This window comes from Muntiacus reevesi, chromosome 1 (genome assembly GCF_963930625.1).
Source record: "Muntiacus reevesi chromosome 1, mMunRee1.1, whole genome shotgun sequence".
NCBI lineage: Eukaryota > Metazoa > Chordata > Mammalia > Artiodactyla > Cervidae > Muntiacus > Muntiacus reevesi.
The window spans coordinates 55,575,223-55,596,704 of NC_089249.1; the positions used below are offsets into that span (position 1 = coordinate 55,575,223).

Consider the following 21,482-nt stretch of genomic DNA (forward strand, 5'->3'; position numbering starts at 1 on the left):
AACACGTACAAAGGCCACGGAGACAAGAAAATGGCAGATCAAGGTCACCGATCTTAAGAGTCTGGCTCCCTACAAAGTAATGTGACTTGATGCACTGCAGGAACAAGCCTGCCTTACCAGATTTAAGGCCTAAAGGCAGGAAATTAATTTCAACTGTCACAACAATGATAATACCACTGGCACTCAAAAAGAGTGATTGACAAAAATTCCAATTTCATAAAAATGGCAAGTATCTTCATTTATGTTATCTATAAGGTTCTGTTCTCAAATTCTTCCCCAGGGTATTAAGCTACATGGGCTTTTTCCTGTGAAAATACAATAAATGATAACAAGTCCAAGTTTCTAGCAGAAATGTAACAACAATAGTACTTGTGCCTAGTTCTCCCAGGCGATACTGTAACTCATTCCTACAGTGATTGTAATACAATGACTAGGTTTACAGCAGGAAGAGAAAAAAGATGTTCCAATTGTTGTAAAAGCTGGTAAAAATGCGCAGGCACTGGGGAATTCCCTGGTGGTCCAGTGGTTAGGACTCGGTGCTTCCACTGAGAGGGCAGGGGTTCAATTCCTGGTCAGGGAACTAAGATGCCACAAGCCCCACAGTGCAAAACAAACAAACAAACAGAAATTTGTAGGCATTAAGATATAAAAACACGTTATGAGGAGAAGTTTACAACTCACAACAGTAATTTCCAAGGAATCCCCTACCTTCAGAAAAAGAGAGGACCTATAATCAAAGAATCTCAGAATCATTAAGGACTATAAAAACCATTTAATCGAGGGTCTCTCCACTGTGCCACTGCTGGCATCTGGGGCGGGGCAGGGGTGCAGATGTATAGGGTGCTGAGCGGTGTCTCTGGCCCTCTAGCCACTAGACACCAGTAGCATCCTCTGGTTGTGACAACCAGAAATATCTCCAGACACAGTCACCTGTTCCCTATGGATCCACTGACCTAATCCCGTCACCAGGTGGACTGGTGATTATTCACTTTATTTTTGAAAACCTCAAAAGACAGGAATTCACTATCACCCCAAAAAGCCTATTCTTTCTAAGAGTGGTTAGAAATTTTATTCTTATTGGTATTAAATCTACCTTCTTTAAGCAAGTGGAAACATATAAAACTAGCCAGTAGATGTTTTTTACCTGAGATATGAATTGAAGAATAAAAAGTTAGTATGTCACTAAGTCATATCTGACTCTTTGCAACCCCACAGACTGTAGCCTGCCAGGCTCTTCTGCCCATGGGATTCTCCAGGCAAGAATACTGGAGTAGGTTGCCATTTTCTTCTCTAGGGGATCTTCCTGTCTCAGGGATAGAACTTTCTTGCATTGGCACTGATCCCCACCAGGGAAGCCCAATTAGCAATTCTTAAGTGACTTTAAGTATATTTTAGGAGAAGTAAATATTTATGACCTGCAAGTAAGTCATCTATGGTTTGCTCATCAAATATGTATTGTGTGTCTAGTACTGGGTTGGCAAAAAAATTCATTTGGGTTTTTCCATATGATGTTATGCGCTAAATAGGTGGTGATGATACAACAGGTACATAAAAAGTGAAAATCTCTGTCCTTGTGAAGCTTATGTTCTAATGGTGTAAGGATAAATAAGGAAAATATGTACTATGTCAGAGGACAAAGTTAAGGAGAAAATTTAGGCAGAAAGGGGGGATAGAGTTTTGGTGGTAGAAAGGGACTCCATTTTAGACAGTGTGGCCATTAAGGGAAAGACTTTACAGGAGGTGAGGGAGCAAACCACGCAGGAACCAGGAAGAGAAAAAAGCTGCAGGTTCACGGGCCCTGAGGCAGAAGTATTCTGGGAGAGTTCAGGGAGAAGAGGTCGATGTGGCTACAGTGGTGTGAGGGGCAAGGATAGGTGGGGAGGACAAACTGGGCTTTGGAGGACAGGTGAGGACTCTGGCTTTTATTCTGAGTGAGAAGGGAAGCAATTGGAGGCCTGTGAAGAGAAGAATAATACAATCCCGTCAATGTTTTAGTGTGATCACACCTGCTATTGTGTTGAACACATATTGAAGGGGACAAAGAAGGAAGCAGGCCATCAGTTAGGAGACTCTGAGGATAATTCTGGCAAGAATCAATGGTGGTTTGGACTCAGGTGGTACGAGTAGGGGAAAGGGGCTAACTGCTAGATACCACATGAAGACACAGAAAATAGGATCCATTCATGGACTGGGGGTGGGGTCAGAGAGAAAGAAGATGAATTCAAGACTCTTGGTAGGGCAACTAGAAGATGAGAGTTGCCACTTAGGAAAATGGGGAAGACCGCAGTCCTCTGAATCGACTTAAACAACATTTAAAATTTAATTCATTCAACATTTAATCAGCACCTTCTGTGTATCAGCCACTGCATTAAGGTACTAGAGATGCAGAGATTTTTTTAAAAAGTAATTTCTGCCTTTAAGGAGGGTCTAGTAAAAGATAAAAGACAAACATGCAGACTACTGTTCTCCAGTAGAGGAAGCACTTAGAGGTATGCACTGAGTTGAATGCAGAGGGTGGGCACCTCACCCAGAATAAAACCTGGGGGTGGTGGGTATGAGGAACAGGGAAGGCTTCCTGAAGAGGAGGTGGCGTGAGCGGAGAATAAAAGGATGAATAGGAGTTAACAAGACAAAAAAAAAAGCAGTAAGACTGCTTCAGGCTGACAACAGCAGCTGGCGAGGAATGAAGTGACTAACAGCCCGGTATATTCAAGGACTCACGGCCTGGGAGGACACGCACAGGAAGGCCAAGCTAGGGAAGGAAGCAGTACCACAGCAGATCTGGCATGGGAGACCCTGATCCTGCGCGTGTGCGAGGCGGGGAGTATCTTCTCTGCTGAGGGTGCTGTGACGTCATCCTATCGGCAGGTGGCGGGGACTGAAGGGTCTGAGGCTGCGCCTAACAATCCGATTCAGACCTCAGAAGAGCAGTTCTCAACCGCTTCTCTGACAAGACGTGCAACAGATGATGTTCACAATCCACGCAGATCCGTGGGTTCTAAGTGTATGCCAATTCCATTCTTTTCTCACACTCTCAAGAAAACAGTTTAGAATGTATTAATAAATGAATGAGAATGACATTAACACAGCGGGATCTCTTCTAACCAGTTCCACATAGTGGACTCACCAGATAAACCTGTGTTCCTCTTTCCCTTTATGGACATTCTGACAGAGGCCACGGCGCACTGCCTCCTGCGGCCTGGAGGCTACGCTCCAGTGTGCCCATGCTCTTTTTACTTCCATCCCACGGGGGTCGAGGCTTACCGAGAGTGAATTACGCCTTTTTTCAAACCTGTTTATGTTGGTCATATCTGTTACAGTAGACAAAGCATTTATAGGCATGGGTTATTGTGGCTCAGCTGGTAAAGAATCCGCCTGCAGTACAGGAGACCTGGGTTCGATCCCTGGGTTGAGAAGGTCCCCTGGAGAAGGAAAAGGCTACCTACTCCAGTATTCTGACCTGGAGAATTCCATGGACCGTAAAGTCCATGGGGTCACAGAGTCAGACATGACTGAGCGACTTTCACTTTCACACCAGAAAACAAGCACAAAACTCCCGTCAGTGAGTGGATATGCCTTGGCCATACAGAAAATTAGAGAAGTATATATTCATATATCTTAGGTTAAAATAAAATACTTAAGGCACATGGGCCATTTATGACATTCCCTACTTCTACTGACTTTTTAGAAGCTAACCACCCTACCACTCTGGGCTAGCTGTTTTAGGTGTGGGAGAATCTACTGTAACTGTAAATTGTGTAAGAGTCAGAAAGGAAATCAGCAGAGTACAGTGAGAGCATGCAGGGCTTCCCTGGTTGGCTCAGACGGTAAAGAAGCCACCTGCAATGTGAGAGGCCTAGGTTCATCCCTGGATTGGGATCCCCTGAGAAGGCAACAGCTACCCGCTCCGGTATTCTGGCCTAGAGAAGTCCATGGACTGTAGAGTCCATGAGGTCACAAAGAGTCAGACACGACTGAGCGACTTTCACTTCACAGTGAGAGAATGAAACAAGGGGTGGTGTGTACCTGGGGTATAATGGGAAGCCAGACACAGCAAACAAACAGCTCTGTACAACCGAAAGGGAGAAGATTTCATCATATATTTCATAAAATAGTAATTTCATGGAAAGTTACCTAAGTTAGTCCCTGACAGTGAGCCATAACCTTTTCAATGCAAATATATATGGAAACTAATAAAATAATATAATCAACGTATTACAAACATTTGATCTTAAGAATAAAAGATTATACCAGACTGCCATCTGTTGCAGTTATGTAAAAAAGAAGATTCCCTCTCTATAGGCTGGATCTATTCTGATTTTTTTTTGTCAGTGAACAAATTTCAAACCTGAGTTCTTCAAATTATAAGTGTCTGAAAACTATTCTTCTAGAGAGGCTACTTGAGCAGAACTGTGCAAAGTGTGTTAGTGAGAAAGATTTGAGAAGCAAGGAGATCATAGCAGAGCAATGGTCCAGGTGACGGATAATAATACTTGATTTGGAGAAACAGTTATGGACATGGAGGAGAGGGCATGCATTCAAGAGATATTTAAGATACAGACTGGTAGTTCACGAAGCCTGAGCAGACATGGAGGGAAAGAGAGCACTCTCTATGAAGACCTCCAGATTTCTGTCCTGAGTTACCTACTTATTCATTCATTTCCTCAGAGAAAGTGTGTTACACTCTTTATTTGAAAGCTGGTCTGGCTGAGGTTGGGAGTCTGTGTATGCATGCTCAGTCACTTTCAGTCGTGTCCAATTCTTTGCAACCCTATAGACTGTAGCCCTCCAGGCTCCTCTGTCCATGGGATTCTCAAGGCAAGAATACTGCAGAGGGTTACCATGCCCTCCTCCAGAAGATCTTCCTCACCCAAGGATCGAACTCAAGCCTCCAGCATTGGCAGGTGGATTCTTTAGCCACTGAGCTACCTGGGAAGCCCCAAGGTTGGGGGTGAGGGTAGTCAAAAGGTAAAAACTTCCAGTTATAAAATAAATAAGTCATGGGGATATAATGTACAACAGGGTGACTATACTTAATAAAATTGTACTGTATAGTTAAAAGTTTATGACAATAAACCTTAAAAGTTCTCACCACGAGAAAAGAAATAAATTCGTAAATATGTGTGATGATGGATGTTAACCAGATTTGTTGCAGTGTTAATTTCACAATATACACAAATACTGAATCACTCTGTTGTACACCTGAAATTAATATTATATGTCAATTATATCTCAATTTAAAAAAAGAAAGTTGGTTCAAGGGACAGTTTATTATATAAATATCAACTAAAGACTAAAATAAGACTATTAAGAAAGGCTCAGAGACCAAATAAAAAAATAGCAGTGGTCTCATACAGGTGAAGAGGAAAAAATGGGGACCATGAATACTCTTGGCCTGGTTACTATTTTTCAGTCAAATCATTTTCATGTCAATTGGACATTTACATTATTCAGTTGTGCAGCTTCCAAATCTGTAATTTTTCAAAGAATATATCAAAAAGTGAGTCCACAAAATACGAACATTAAATGGACATTTAAATAAATTAATTGAAATACAAATTAAATGGATAAGCACACACACAAAAGGACATAGATCTACTTTTTCACCATCTCTTTAATAAAACTCTGACTAATTCAACAAATACTTTATTTATTCAGGAAATATTTATTGAGCTCCTACTACAAGTTAGGAACTGTTCTTACTGAAAATTTAGCAAGGGAGGGGGAATATATATATATATATATATAACAATATATATGTATATGAATATATATGTATATATATAATAACTAAAGTGAAAGTGAAAGTAGCTCAGTTGTATCCGACCCTTTGGGACTCCATGGGATTCCTTAGGCCAGAACACTGGAGTGGGTAGCCTTTCCCTTCTCCAGGGGATCTTCCCAACCCAGGGATTGAACCCAGGTCTCCCGCATTGTGGGTGGATTCTTTACCAGCTGAGCCACAAGGGAAGCCCATGTAATAACTAAACATAGATATATAATTGCAGTATATATTATCTTACATATGTAATATATACCTTACACATATGGAGTATACATAAGATACTGCTCTATATCTTATAGTGCTCACATTCCCCTAAGAAGAAACAGACAGTAAATATTCACAATATCAGGTTAATGGCTTTCCAGTTCTTCTGAAACCTCGGGTGACAAGGATCCAAAGACTTCTAAAGTCGGGTTCCTTAACTCTCCAACTTACTGCTCGTGTTCCTATACTCACTTTACTCACTCACTCAATTACAGAGCTCACTGTTCTAAACAAGGTCCTATATACTCTCAATTCCCTCCATCGGGAAACCGTCACCACTTATCTCCAAGCGCTACTAATTCTGCCAAGGCTCAGTTCAAGAGCCACTGTTTTCTATATGCAGATACCTCCCAGCCAAAAGCAACCCTCTTCCTCCTATGGACCCCAGAAGTATTAACGACTGTGATGATACTGACTGCGCTGAGCTGTGTACTAAGATCTCTTTGTCACACCTGACGAAACGCTTTCACACTCAGGGTGAGCTTCACGGGCGTGCACCCCTGTCTCGTGCTTGGTGTAACGCTTCACTGTCAACCATCTGGGAGTGCTTAATAAATTGTGAACAAGGAGTCCTGCATTTTCAGTTTATACTGGACCCTGCAAATTATGTAGCCAGTCCTGTTCACGTTATACATCTCAGTCCAAAAACCAAAACAAACAAACAAAAACCCCAGAAAATAAGCAGGAAATAAGCAGATACTGTAATTTTCATTTTTTAAAGAAGAGATCTTAATGTCCATAAATTCCAGGTACAGAGGGATAACTGACCCTCTTCTCCGGATTAAGAAGATAAAAACAAGTCAAGTTACCTCAGAAATAAAATTTTGTGTATATGGTCAACTGATCTTTACAAGGGTGCCAAGACTACTCAATGGGGTAATGGACAGTCTAGTCACATCAACAAATGGTGCTAAGAAAACTGGACATTCACACACAAAAGAATGAAGTTGAATCCTTATCTGACACCACACACAGAATGTAACTCTAAACTGATTAGAGACTTAAATCTATGTAACTCCAAGATGAAAATTAGGAGAAAAGCTTTCATGGCATTAAACTTAGCAATGACTTCTTGGACATGACACCTAAAGAACAGGCAACAAAGGAAAAATAAGCAAATGGCATAATATCAAACTTAAAAACTTTTGAGCACCAAATGACATAACCAACAGAGTAAAAGGCAACCCACAGAATGGGAGAAAATATGTGTAAATCATCTACCTGATAAGGGGCTAGTATCCAGAATATATAAAGAATACTTATAGCTCAACAACAAAAAATCAAATAACTCAAAAAATGAGCAAAAGATTTGAAAAGACATTTCTCCAAAGATGCTTCAGCATCAGATGAAAAGATGATCAACATCACTATCATCAGAAAAATGCGTATCAAAACCACAGTGAAATATTATTTCACTCTCATTAGGATTAAAAAAAAACAAAAAAAAATAAAACAACAAGTGTTGATGAAGATGTGGAGAAACTAGAACCAACTGCTGGTGGGATTATGAAATAGTGCAATCACTGTGGGAAATAGTACAGTAGTTCTTCTCAAAATTATAAAAAGAATTACCGTATAATCCAGGAATCTCACTTCTTGGAATATATCCAAAAGAACTGAAAGCAGGGACTCAGAGAGATTCATACAACCCATGCTCACGGCAGCAACTATGCACAGTAATCAGGAGGCAGAAACAACCCGATGTCCGTCAGGAGTGAGTGGATAAACGAAGCGTGGTATACACACACAACAGAGTGTCATCCGCCCTTACCGAACGGGGAAATCCCGTTACATCCTACAGTATGAATGAACCTTGAGTATACATCGTTCTGAGTGAAATAAGTCAAAAAAGAAAGACAAGTACGGCGCGATTCCACTTACATGAGGCATCGAAAGTAGTCAAATTCATACAAACAGAAAGCGGAATTGTGGTTACTAGGGCTGGGGGGAGGATGCAAAGGGGAATTGTTTAATGGGTATAGAGCTTCTTATTTGTAAGATGAAAATGTTATAGAGATCTGTTTCACAATAATGTGAATAAACCTACTACTGAAATGTACACTTAAAAATTATTAAAATGGTAAACTTTATGTTATGCATTTTTACTATACACACACACAGAGTCAAGTTAGAAAACTAATTACATTCTTTGTAGTATTATTGCGTGTTAAAATAACCTCTTAGAGGGTACATGAAACACAATATAAACAATAAAATATAAAAACACCTTATATTCAGAAAACTTAGTTACCTGCAACAAATCCAACAACCAGATCTTTTCCAGTAGTAGAATGTTGACCTTTGACCCAGACTGCTTTGAGGCTATTAAAAGTGTAGAAATATACAAAATTGGAGCAGCAGAGACTGGAGATGACTGGAAACCACCCTCGATATGGTGCCAGGCTAGGAGAAGAACACAATAAGCAAAGTAAAGATGTGGGACAGAAGCCTCTAGAAAAGGCTGATCGTCATTCACATATTCTCAAAGTTCATTCCCATATTCTCAAAGTTCATTCCTATATCAAAATGTACTCCAAATTGTACACATATCCTACCTTCTGAGGATGCCCAAGAAATCTTTTCTAGCATTAATGATACCAGGAAACAACATACATTCAATGACTGATTTACTGATCCCCCCCACCTTGATTTCCTTTAGAAATTACTATAAAAAATTAGAGACAATTTCCTCATGACTGTTAGTTAATATAGTATCATTCACGCTTTATTACAGGGCAAGAACATTTAAAATTAAGTAAACACAGAACAGCGGTGATGGGGGACACAAGTACCCAGGAACCAGACTGCAGGGGCTCATGCTGGCCACAGCTGGGACAATCTGACCACCAACACAACCAAGCAATCAACTGGAAACCACTGCATTTTGAGTCTCTAAAATACTAAATTAAGGATTTCCTCATAGACTGCTTACAGTTGCAAGAGAGGAAAACTAAAATTATTCAGTGGTTAACTCAAATCTAAGAAATCATAATTAACCAGTAAAGGGCAAGTGGACAAAACGTTGACTCTAGATGGGACATCCCAAGAAGGACACAATTTCACCTACATGTTATCCTGCCCAAGAACGCACAGATTCAGGCTAATCATGAAGAAACATAAGGCAAACTTAAAATAAGAAACATTTTATTTAAGGAAAAATAAGGGGAGAAGCTCCACACTCTGAAAATGTCAGTCATAGGGGTAAGGGGCTTGATGTATGGTATATAACTTACTTTCAAATAATTCTGAAAAAAACGTGTGTGTGTTGTGTGTACATGTCTGTGTAGTAAAGCAAGAAGGATGGGGTGGGGGGAGAGGGAAGGAGAAAGCATGAGCAGAAATGGAAAAAACAAATAGGAAAGAAAGTATCAAGAAAAAAATAAAGTATCAACAACAGGTCAATCTGGGTAAAGTACATACTGGTATTCTTTGTATTAACAGTATTTTAGCTTTGCAACTTTTTGTAAATTTGAAATTATTTCCAAATTAAAAGCTTTTTTTTTTTTAAGCTTTTTAAAAGGTACATTTCCTGGTCTGAATGTATCTGATAGGAATGAATCAAACAGCTATTACCTCCTTCAATTTACTGTACATAAAACAAAGCATAGGTTTCATGTTAAGTCTCTGTGATCAAGAATTAAAACGGCCAACCACAGAACTTTAAGGAAGTGAAAATAACTATGTAGTTAAGAGTCAGGCAATTACAAATTCACAACACAAGGAGGCTATGAGAAATGGATAGAAGTGAGCAGAGACATGATAGAGGCCCAGGAATCTCCCAGTGAGCTGCTCCATCCAACAAAGATGAACGAGACAGTAGTACTCACAGGCCTTCTTCTTTAATGATCTCCAGGAGCACCATGTGTGTTGTTTTGGACTTTCTTTTCTCATCAACTACAAGATCAAAGAGTTTAAAGGTAAATCCTTTGAGAATTGTTATCATCAGCATCAGCAAGTTTCACTGAAAGGCCACTGACCTCACCTGAGCAATCTTGCAATCTTTGGGCTCCCTAGTTTGCCTCGGAATTCAGTGATTCTCCTGTGTTCTCATGGGCTAAATTCTCAACTGCTGATTCCCTGGGTTTTAACTGCTATTCATGAACCATAACACATTTTAATTCAATACCTGATTTTCAAAGTAAAAGATGTAACAGGAGAAATTTATTTTTTATATTTCATAGGGCTCTTCTGTTGTTTTTTTCCAAAGTTATACATTCTCATTTTTATCTTAATATCTTATAAAGTACAGAGGAAATAAATTACCATTTCCCTTTTAGAGAAGAGGTTACAGACACAACACTGTGAAGGACACATGTGGTAGGCAGCAGAGCCAGGATTAAAATTCAAGCTTCCAAAATATTAGCCTTGGGCTCTGTTTCCTATTCTAAAGAAAATAAAAGGTCTCAAAGGGAGAACTCTACTTTTCTTGGCATTCTTAATGAAAACAAAACCTACTTCAATTAACTTCAAATTTCCTACCCATATCTGAATATTTTGAAAATCTAAAAATGGGAAAATGAACCAATTACTTAAGAAAATTGGTACCTGCATAGCTCATGAAATGACAAATTAGGAAACACTGCACAAGGCACCTGATGATAACCATCAAAATTACAAATATTCACACTTTGAGCCAACAACCCCACTTCTGGGGATTTATCCCACAGAACTTACAGAAACAAAATGACATATGAACAAGTCTATTTGACAAAAGAGGAGAAATAATCCAAGAATCTCTAATAGTGGAGGGGTACACAGGTTATGTTGCAGCCATGCCGTGGACCACTCTACAGCCAGAAGAAAGAATCAAGAAGCCCCCAGTAAGCTGATTTGGAAGGCATCCAAAAAATGCACGCTATGGAATAGTATGAAAAGTATGCTTTTTGAGTAAGAAAGAGAAAATTGAGGATATATATCATTTGCTTGTTAGTCCATAAAGACTCCCAGGGCTATCTGAGAGACTAACAGATATTATCTATAGGGGAGAGAAAAGGAGGCAGACTAGAGTGAGATTTTTTTTCACTGTACTATCTTTCTTTTTATATATTTTAGGTTTTGAATCATGTAAAAGTACTACCTGCCCAAAATATCTAAAATTAATTAAACAGTAGTCATGAAGGGTTTTAACACAGCAATTAGTTTATTCAAACTAATCTTACTCTTATCTCTTAATGTAACTTTGGGCATAGGTTTATAACTTCAAGTTGAAAAATACTGAGGAAAAAACAAATAGAATTTATAAATATAAAGTGAAATGATAGGAGGGCACCTAGAACTCCAAGCCTAGATGAGCAATGATAATGATATGTGGGTCCATGTTTCCTATTCTCTGTTCTCTTTCCAGAAAATCTACTCCTAGTTAAAAAAAAAAAACAAAAAAAACTCTACGTTCTGCCTTTGAAAAGTCATACTGTTTATCAGAACGAACTGTAATGATTCAAAATGACTAATGCAAACCCACTCAGGTCTCTCAGATTAGAAAACGGTTGAGGCTATGACTCATTCACAAACACCTCTCTGTTAATTAGGAAATAGCAATGATGACCAGTCTTTAAAATCAGTGAAAATGGACAACAGCAGTTACTAATGAAACAGAATATCCTTATGTTAATTTAGAATTTAGTAGAGAAATAAGTTTGCTTCCTGACATCAAATGAACAGGAATATGATGACAATAAGATACTCACCTTGAAGTCGAAGTCGAGCTGTATCCAAGGGAAAAAATACTGTCATTGCTGTCATGCTTCCCTGAAAAGTTTGAAAAGCCTTTAGCCATTATGGTATCACAAAAATAATGAGCCATGACTTTTAAATGAACATAAGTTTGTTGCTATCAATGGGTCAAATCAAATTTTCAGTGAACAAATATACAGATTATTTTAATCTACTGGGATCATTATTGTTCAAACTTCTGTTAGTTACATACTTGGACAGAAGAAATTTTTTGATATTGAAAAAGAAAACGTAATGGGTCCCTGGAGATGACAAACTTAGGGATTTTCAACCTTGGACACATGTCAAGATAGAGGTAAATGGATTTTTAACCTTTTATTGGTCAGTTACTGCTCCTATGCTCTCCTCTGATAACCCAAGAAACCAAAAAATCTAGTAATCAGATACATATTTCTTTACTCTCTGCTTAATAATATATTCACCACAAAGTAAGAGAGGATTAAGGATCATATGGTTCTTTAAAAGAGCTCTGTCTGCTTGTGTGTTAAATAAAAGAGGGACAATATCTTTGCTAAAAATTCTATAAATAATTCATCCAAGAGAATCCAATGACAAAAATTATCAGTGGGGAAAAATAAGAAGCCAATAACCAGTCTTTTCATTCATAAAGCCCTATGACAGACAAAAACCAGAAGCATACAGTTAGGGATAAAATCATATGCATGAAATCCCCAGGTGGGTTTATGGTTATCAACCTAGATGCAGACCCCTCTGGGGTATATTCTCGGGCATAAGATCAAGTTTGAGGCTACTGATCTAATAATGGTAACACAGAATATCTTTATCATGACAACAATTCGAAACTAAGTCAACTTTAAAGATAAGAACAAAAATGTGCTAAATCTCTTACCTATTTATAGATGAGCCTGCCTGACAAGGGAGAACACTGTATTGTCCTATCAGCTACTGTTAGAAACTCAGATTAAATGTTATTACCCCCAGCCATCAGGTCCTCTGTGTTCCCACAGCACTTGATTATGTCTCAGAGCGCTCAGGCTGCAGTGAAATCTCACTCTTCCACCAGATTGTGAGAACATCTATTTATCTCTGAATAGCATCTATTCTTAAACGTTTATTAAATTCAATCTACTTTCAGCTATTTATGCTATTCTGATGGCTCCCACATAAATGATCTTTCCTAATAAGAACTAGGTAATATTTAATGTTTTAAGTAACTCTGGATCTGTAAAGGTATACAGTCTACAAATCTATTCTCCTGGCATCCTTGCTCACCTTACAAGCAATTTCCAAGAAAAACGGGGGCTGGAAAGCTGGTGAACACTCACCAAGGTCAGTTTACTTCCTATCATGCTGCAACAGATCATCTATGCAGGGTATTGCATAGTCAGGGCAGCTCCAGGCAGAAAAGTCCTGCCTGGAGACTACTTCCTCAAACGACTGGATCACCCCATCCCTCTTCCCTGTCGGCTTTAAATAGACGCCTGAGGTTTTCTAACCTAGAAGACCCTGCCCTGTGTGTGTGCTAAGTCGCTCCAGTCATGTCCGACTCTTTGCGTCCCTATGGACTGTAGCCCACCAGGCTCCTCTGTCTATGGGATTCTCCAGCCAAGAATACTGGAGTGGGTTGCCAGGGCCTCCTCCAATCTTGAAATCTTACAGTACATCTTGTACCGAAAGAAAGAGAACAGGCAGTCCAAAGAGCTCAAAGTTCTATTACCTCCTCAAGGACTAGCATAAAAAACTCAGATCTATAAAATTAAAAAACACTTTAAAAATATATTAGTACTGGAAAGACTGGATCCAGATGGTAAACTGAAAACCCATCACTGCCTCCTCTGCATTCCAATCACTAATACTGAGAAAGAAGATTTATAATGTTAATATAAAAGTGCTTTGTAGAAAAACAAAAAGGAATCTAATTGGTGGGTTAGAAATTAAAAGAACAGAGTAAGGCTGTTTTTAAAGAAGAAACCACAAACCAAAATGCACAGAACGTAGACAGAGCAGGCAGAATAATAGTCCCCTGAAAGATTCTAACCCATAGTTACCTGTGAACATGTTACATTACATGGCAGGTCACTTTGCCAATCAGCTGATCTTAAAAGAGAGAGATTATTCTGTATTATCTGAGTGGGCCCAACGAAGGTCTTTAAAAGTAGAAGAGGAGGTAGGAGTGAGGCAACAGAGGGCTCAGCCCATCATTGCTGGTTTTAAGGTGCACAAAGGGTGCCTGCTTTGGCAGCACATATACTGAAGTCGGAATGATACAGAGATTAGCACTGCCCCTGCGCATGGCTGACACACAGACTTCTGAAGCGTTCCATTTTTTTTTTTTTAAAGATGGACAAAGGGGCCACTAGTCAAGAAATGTGGGCAGCGTCTAGAAGCCAAAAAAAGCAAAGAAATGGAGTTTCTCCTTGGGGCTCCAGAAAGGAACACATTGACATCTTAATTTTAGCTCAGTGGGCTGTGTATGACTTCTGATCTGCTTGATTGTTCTAAACCATTCAATCTGGTAGCCTGTGATTAATAATAAAAGTACAGCTGTATCCAACTACAAATAAACTTAATATCTATGAGAAAGTATATTGCAAATGATAAGGGTAAATTGAGAACATAGCTATTCGGTACTTTGGGGACTCGCTGTATTTGTCTCCTCGCCAAGCAAACACACAGACGATTGTTTTCATAAGCAGCTATTACCTGAAGGAAAATTCTACACATGAAAGTCTTATGTTAAGCTAGTCTTGTGATTTTTTCAGAAAGTTGAATTAAATTCCACTTTTCATAAATAGCGTTGTTTTTTTCTCTAAGACTGTCTTCTCACTTACATAAAATTAGACAGCACAAAATGCTGAGAAGATAACTACACAAGTACAATACTGTTGTGCCAGAGAGGCATATAAATCAACCCATTATCTGAGTCCCACAGAATTCTAACCATCTGAGTGGGAGTTCTGCTGTTGACAACAATTACAATTTAAAAGACTCTATTTCCCGAGAAACAACCGTCTTCTAACTCACCAAAACCAAACATTTTGAGTCACAAAATTCTACCATCCCTTTCTGGCATTTAACCATTTGGTACTGGGAAAACAAATTAATTTCTACACCACATTGGCACCTGGAGGTGGAAAGGCCCTTACAGGTCACCTAGCACTGCAGACCCTTTCCCTGCAGACCAAGGAGCCTGGGCCAGGGTTGATAAGTTGTTGTTTAGTTGCTAAGTCATGTCCAACTCTTTTGCGACTCTATGGACTGTAGCTGGCCAGGTTCCTCTGTCCATGGGATTCTCCAGGCAAAAATACTGGAGCAGGTTGCCATTTCTTTCTCCAGGGGATCTTCCTGACACACAGGGATTGAACCCAAGTCTCCCGCACTGTGGACAGATTCTTTACCACTGAGCCACCATGGGGATCACAGCATCACTAAGAGGTCTGCTGAAAGCCAGTGGGGCAGAGGCAGCCAGAACCCAGGTCTCCTGAACTCCAGGCTCTACTGCTCACTGTTCGACCTCAGTTCTCAATCTTTTTTTCAATCAAGACATAAACAACTTTGCATTTTTCTCTTCTACTTGTAAAAGTGTACACATACACACAATACTAACCCACACACACAAGTAGGAAATTCTTAACAGGGATTATATAGGAAGAGGGATTAACACCTCCCGTGGGATGTATCTCTGTATAATTATTATTTTTAAACAATAAGCATGTGTTGGCTTTAGTTTTGAAATGAGGAGAAGGAAATATATATAAAAAAAAAAAAGACATCAGAATACAAGAGAATACTACAGTGTAGAGATTCTCAAAGCAATACGCTGGGGGATCCTTGAAAGTCCCCTAACCCTTTCCGGGGGTCTGCAGGATCAAAGCTGTTTTCACAAAATATTACTGCATAATTCCATTTTTTTGGCCTTTTTTTATTCTCGTTTTCTCAGTGTGTGGTGAAGTTTTCCAGAGGCTCTGTGATGTATAATCCTGTAACAGACTGAATGCAGAAGCATATAAAAGGATCCAGCTATCTTCTATTAAGTATTAGAGAGATTTGCAAAAATACAAAACAATGCCACTCTTCTTACTAATGGGGGGAAAATACGGTTTTAAAAATGCTATGTATGTTAACATGTAACAGGCTTAATACTTTTAGCAGATAAGTATCTTTATGATTTCCCAGCTTTAATTTCTAGAACAATAAATATTGAAAGTTACTACCAAATAAGTAAAACCTCTTCAGAGTCTGCAATAATTCTTAAGAGTATAAAGAAATTATGAGATCAGATAGTTTTGAGAACTTCTGTTATAAACATGTCATTAAATATGAAAAATAGTACATTATTAACAAACAATTATTGAACAAACACATCACTTCTAATATCCTTTTCAGCTGATGATATACCCATGTAACATAAGAAACTGAAAACATCACAAACTTTTGGGTTGAACACTATCCTTTCCATGAAACTCTACAAAAGGCAAATAACTCTAGGAAAAGTAAATATAGCCTATAATTAATACCTTAGGGGAATCATTTATTAGAGGCTTGGGTTTGGTTGGCTTTTTTTTTTTTTTTTTTTTTAAGTAAAAGAGATACTAGATGAGAAAAACATCTAATAGAATGTTGAAAGGAAAACCAAGTGCAAGTCTGGAAGTGACCTGAACATCCTGAAAATTCAAAGGTTATTACTGTCAGAATACAGATAGCACAACCAAAAAGGGAATGAAAATCTTGGGGTAAGTAGAGGTCAAGTCAAAGGCTTCTGCTGAGTATATTAAAGACTACTCTAGTGACCAACTGGACAGATGTGGGGAGAGGAAGTGGAATTTCAAGGACAACCCCCAGGTTTCTGGCTTAAAAAAAAATCAGCGAGAGTGTAGTCATGAACTCAGATGGTAAATACTGCAGGAGGAGCAACTTCAGGAAAAGCATATTGAGTTTGGCCTTTGCATTAAAAGTGAATGAAGTCACTCAGTCGTATCTGACTCTGCGACCCCATGGACTGTAGCCTGCCAGGCTTCTCCGTCCATGGAATTTTCCTGGCAAGGATACTGCAGTGGGTTGCCATTTCCTTCTCTAAGGGATCTTCTCGACCCAGGAATCGATGCCAAGTTTCATGCACTGCAGGCAGACTCTTTACCATCTGAGCCACCAAGAAAGCCCAATCTTTCAGAGCCAGAAATCAAACCAGGGTCTCCTGCATTGCACGTGCCTTTACCAGCTGAGCTACCATGGAAGCCTGAATTTTAAGTGCCTCAAAGACTTCTACATGAAGATATCCAGCAGGCAGCCAGATCCATCTGGAGTTCCTGAGATTCTGGGACAGAACTGTAGATTTGGAACTTACTGGAATAGAGCATCCTTCTTCATCTTTAAGACAATAATGATTGTACCATAGCTTAACAGATTTTTGTTACGGGTGGGTGAGATCATTATTTTACCAATATGCGATCATATACTGTTTTATTTTCATAACCAAATTTTCATTCTCAACAAATAACTGAAAACATAAAATGTGGCAGAACATTTTGTGTTTCTATTTTCTACTTTACTGATTCTTCTCTTTATTATCTCCCCTTCCTTTGTGAACTTACATCCTTATCTAAAATCTTGAGATGGATGCTTAGCTCATTGGTTTTAGGTCTTTCTTCTCTTCCAAACTTGATTTTAAAAGTTTCTCCTTTCCCTCTAGGTATTTTAGCTGTACCTGACAGCTTTCCTTTTCTTTACAGTTCAGTGGTTTTTTCAGATATTCACAAAGTTGCACAACATTCACCACTAGCTAACTCCAGACATTTTTATCACCTTAAAAGAAAACCCATTCCCATTAGCAGTCATTCTTCAGTCTCTTCCTCTCACACGCTGGCTACCACTAACCTAGTCTCTGTCTCTCTTTTGCCTAGTCTATACATTTCACGTAAATGGAACCAAATGACACATGATTTTTTGACTGGCTTCTTTGGAGGTTCCTTCATGTTACAGAATCAGAACTTCATTCTCTATTGTGGTTGAAAAATACTCTATTATATGGATAAATCACCTTCTGCTTATCCTTTCATCAGCTGGTAATTTGGGTTATTTCCACTTTTTGGCTTTATGAATAATGCTGCTACGAACATTTGTATACAATGTTTTACATGGATATGTCTTCAATTCTCTAGCAGTGGAATTGCTGGGTCATATGGTAATTATGCTTGACATTTTGAGGAACCAACAGTTTCCCACAGTGACAACACAATTTTATATTCCCAACAACAAAACATGAGGTTTCAAGTTTCTCCATATCCTTGTAACACTTGTCATTATCTGCGTTTTTAATTATAGCCATTCTAGTGGGTGTGAAATAGTATCTCATTGTGGTTTTGATCTGCATCTCTCTGATAACTTGCATTTCATGTATTTATTGGCTACTTGTATATCTTCACAGGAAAAATGTCTATTCAAATCCTTTGTGTATTTTTTTGAAGAGTTATTAATTTTTACTTTTCGACTATGGTGGGTCTTTGCTGCTGCACACAGGCTTTCTCTAGTGATGAGTCTGGGCTTCTCATTGGGGTGGCTTCTCTTGTTGTGGAGCAAGGACTCTAGGCACATGGGCTTAGTTGCTCCTCAGTTTGTGGGATCTTCCCAGACCAGGGATCGAACCCGTGTCCCCTGCATTGCAAGGCATATTCTTAACCATTGGACCACCAGGGAAGTCCCATTTGTGCATTTTTTAATTAAGCTATCTGCCTTTCTATTAATGAGCTGCAAACATTCTTTACATATTCTGGAGGCTAGACACTTATCAGATATTGCAAATCGGGCTTGCAAATATGTTCTCCATTCTGTTGTTTTTCCTTTCTTAATAGTACTTGAAGCACAGTCTTAATTCAGATCAAGTCCAATGTATATATTTATTACTTGTGCTTTTGGTGTTATTTCTAAGAAACCACTGCCTAATCCAAGGTCACGAAGATTTATGTCAATGTCTTCATCTAACAGTTTTGTAGTTTGAGTTCTTACATTTAGGTCTGAGGATCATTTTGTGTTCATTTTTGTGTGTGGTGTGAAGCAGGGGTCCAGCTTCATTCTGTTGCATGTGGATGTTCCACTGTCCCTGCACAATTTATTGGAGAGATTGTTCTTTCCCCATTGACGTTCCTTGGTGTCCTTGCCAAAAGTCAACTAAACACAAATTTGGAGGTTTATTTTTTGGATTCTCAGTGCTGCTCTGTTGATCTGTTTGTCTATTCTTATGCCAATACCAGTCTCTTGATTACTGTAGCTCTGTACTAAGTTTGAAATCGGGATGCTAAGAGTCCTCCAAACTTTTCTTCCCTAAGATTATTTTGGTTATTCTGGATTCCTTGAGTTTTAATATAAACTTTAGGATCATCTTGTCAATTTCTGCAAAAAAGGAAATTGGAATTTTGATATGGAGTATGCCAAATCTGGTAGATCCTCTTAGGAAGTACTGCCATCTTAACAATAATGGACTCCAACCCACTTAATCAGAGGATGTCTTCCCACTTACTTTGGGATTTTTTTCAACGACTTGTTTTTAGCATAGCTACAAGTTTTAGTATGCACCATCTGTGCTATCAGTTGTTTTTTTTTTTCTTTAAATGTGAAGTCTGCACTAAGTAACTCTAGTCAAGTTTGTTTTGTTTGTTTTTTTGTGGTTGCACCTCACATCTTGTGGGATCTCAGTTCCTCAACCAGGAATTGAACCTATTCCCTCTGCAGTGAAAGCAGAGTCCTAACCACTGGACCACCAGAAATTCCCTATCACTCAGTTTTAAATGCTTTTTTATTTCCATTTTGATTTCTTCAACCCACAGATCATTCAATAATGTGTTTAATTCCCAAACATATATATTCACATTTTTAATCTATTACCCCTTAGCATCTAACACCTCTCTTTTATGTTCCTTGGATATTTAACAAGTGAACTAGAAATTTATTCTTAACTTAATCCCCCTGCTCCAAAAAACTTATAAAATTTTGTACAGTAACAAATATCAAGCAAAAGTAAATCAGAACAAACATAAAATAACTCCCACTTTATCCCGGATATGAAAATGAGGAGAGTGACAAAATCTGGGAGGAAAAATCCCAGACTCTGAAGTTAGGCTCTTTGTACACAAGTCTCTGATTAAAAGACACCAGAGGCTTTATAAGGGGCCATCCACACAGCCTCATGAGTTTCAACCAAAAAAACCAGAGGACAAATACAAACACTGCTTTAGCAAAGTATCGATACATCTGATTTAAAATAATAAGGCCTTGAATCACTTTGAGTGGTGGCTGGGAAAATAGAGAAGGAATGTCCGCCAAGAGAACTATAAAAGAATCAATAGTATCTGTTGATTTATTGGATGTGGATCGCAAGAGAGATGGGAGAGGCAGAGAAATGAAGATACCACTGACAGAAATAGGTAAATGAAAAGAGGAAAATAGAAAATAGACAGAAAATAGAAAATGAAAATGATTTAGTTTTAAGAAATTACTAGTTCAATCTTGGGCACAGTGAATTTCAGATAATGAAAAATGAAGTAAGCTCTCACTTGAGTTCAAGCAGTATTATATACCCTGTGTACAAAATTCTACTACAGTAAGTGCACTACATAAGAACGAGTTCTGTTCCAAGACTGAGTTCTTAAGTCCAATTTGTTCATAAGTTCAACAAAGTGAGCCTAGGCATCCAACTAACACAATCGGCTCTACAGTACTGTACTGTAATAGGTTTGTAATACTGGTTATGCAAATATCCATAAAACACAAAAAATAAAGAAAACGTGTTTAATCGTGTAGTACAGGACCTTGAAAAGCCCAGCAGCACAGCAGGACTGCTGGCATACAGGGTCTGGCGTCGAGTGAACAGGCGAGAAGAGGTGCTGCCTAAGGGAGGGAGGAGGGAGACGCACGGCCACAGGGCGTCAGCGGCAGGAGATGGAGGGCGAGCTGCAAAGCCACTCACGCCTGACAGTGATGGAGCGCATGTCTGCAGCTCTGAAAGCTCACACTCTGAAGGTGCACATGAAGGGGACTTACTATATATCCCCAGTCACTGCCGGGGAGCCTGCCGGGCTGCCGTCTATGGGGTCGCACAGAGCCGGACACGACTGAAGCGACTTAGCAGCAGCAGCAGTGTACTGTATCTAGTTGTTAATGAGTTTATCTTCCTTATTAAGACTATGGACAGGAACTTTTAACTAATTAATTAATGACTAAACAGAAAACAAAATCTTCAGGTAGTTGGCAATACCATACTGCAGACAGGAGACAAATCACAGCCAGAGATAAAAATGGCAAGCAGAGTCATACAGATCACTTTTTGCCTAAATTCTTGGGCATTTTAGGTTCTCTCTATTGTGAACGATCCCATCGTCAGCACCTGGATTCCTTGATAATGTATCAACATCTACGTTTCAGGTTATATATCCAAAACAGATAGTTTATTCCTTTTCTGGGCTATGTCTCTCCTGTAAAAGGTCAATAAATATCCAGTCCACCTTTTAATCTGGCTAACACAAACACACACGGAGTTGAAATGAGGTACTTAACACCACAAAGTCAGAAGGAAACAGTGGGGTAAACTTGGTCAAGGCTTGGTTTCCTAAGCATGTACAATCTTATGGAAATAACAAGACAGGGACACGCAAACACAGAAGCAGAGTATCACGCCTTTCAGTACGAACAATGATGTCTGGGTTGGCCAACCAACCAAATTCAACCATTTCCAAAATGCTAATTCTCT

At 39.0% G+C, this 21,482-nt stretch overlaps 1 protein-coding gene and 1 non-coding gene across 2 annotated transcripts in view; one reads left to right on the forward strand and one right to left on the reverse strand.

The window, feature by feature from the left end:
- SLC25A17 (solute carrier family 25 member 17) overlaps positions 1-21,482 on the reverse strand; it is a 39,421-nt gene that overhangs the window by 10,948 nt on the left and 6,991 nt on the right. The window contains exons 2-4 of the mRNA XM_065944505.1: positions 11,737-11,797; positions 9,877-9,943; positions 8,301-8,452 (exon numbers count right to left, since the gene is read on the reverse strand). Coding sequence (XP_065800577.1) covers positions 8,301-8,452; positions 9,877-9,943; positions 11,737-11,797 — 280 coding nt within the window. The remainder of the gene's footprint in view (positions 1-8,300; positions 8,453-9,876; positions 9,944-11,736; positions 11,798-21,482) is intronic.
- LOC136156762 (U6 spliceosomal RNA) lies at positions 13,970-14,073 on the forward strand. The gene has a single exon (XR_010661244.1). It is a non-coding gene; the product is annotated as a U6 spliceosomal RNA (small nuclear RNA).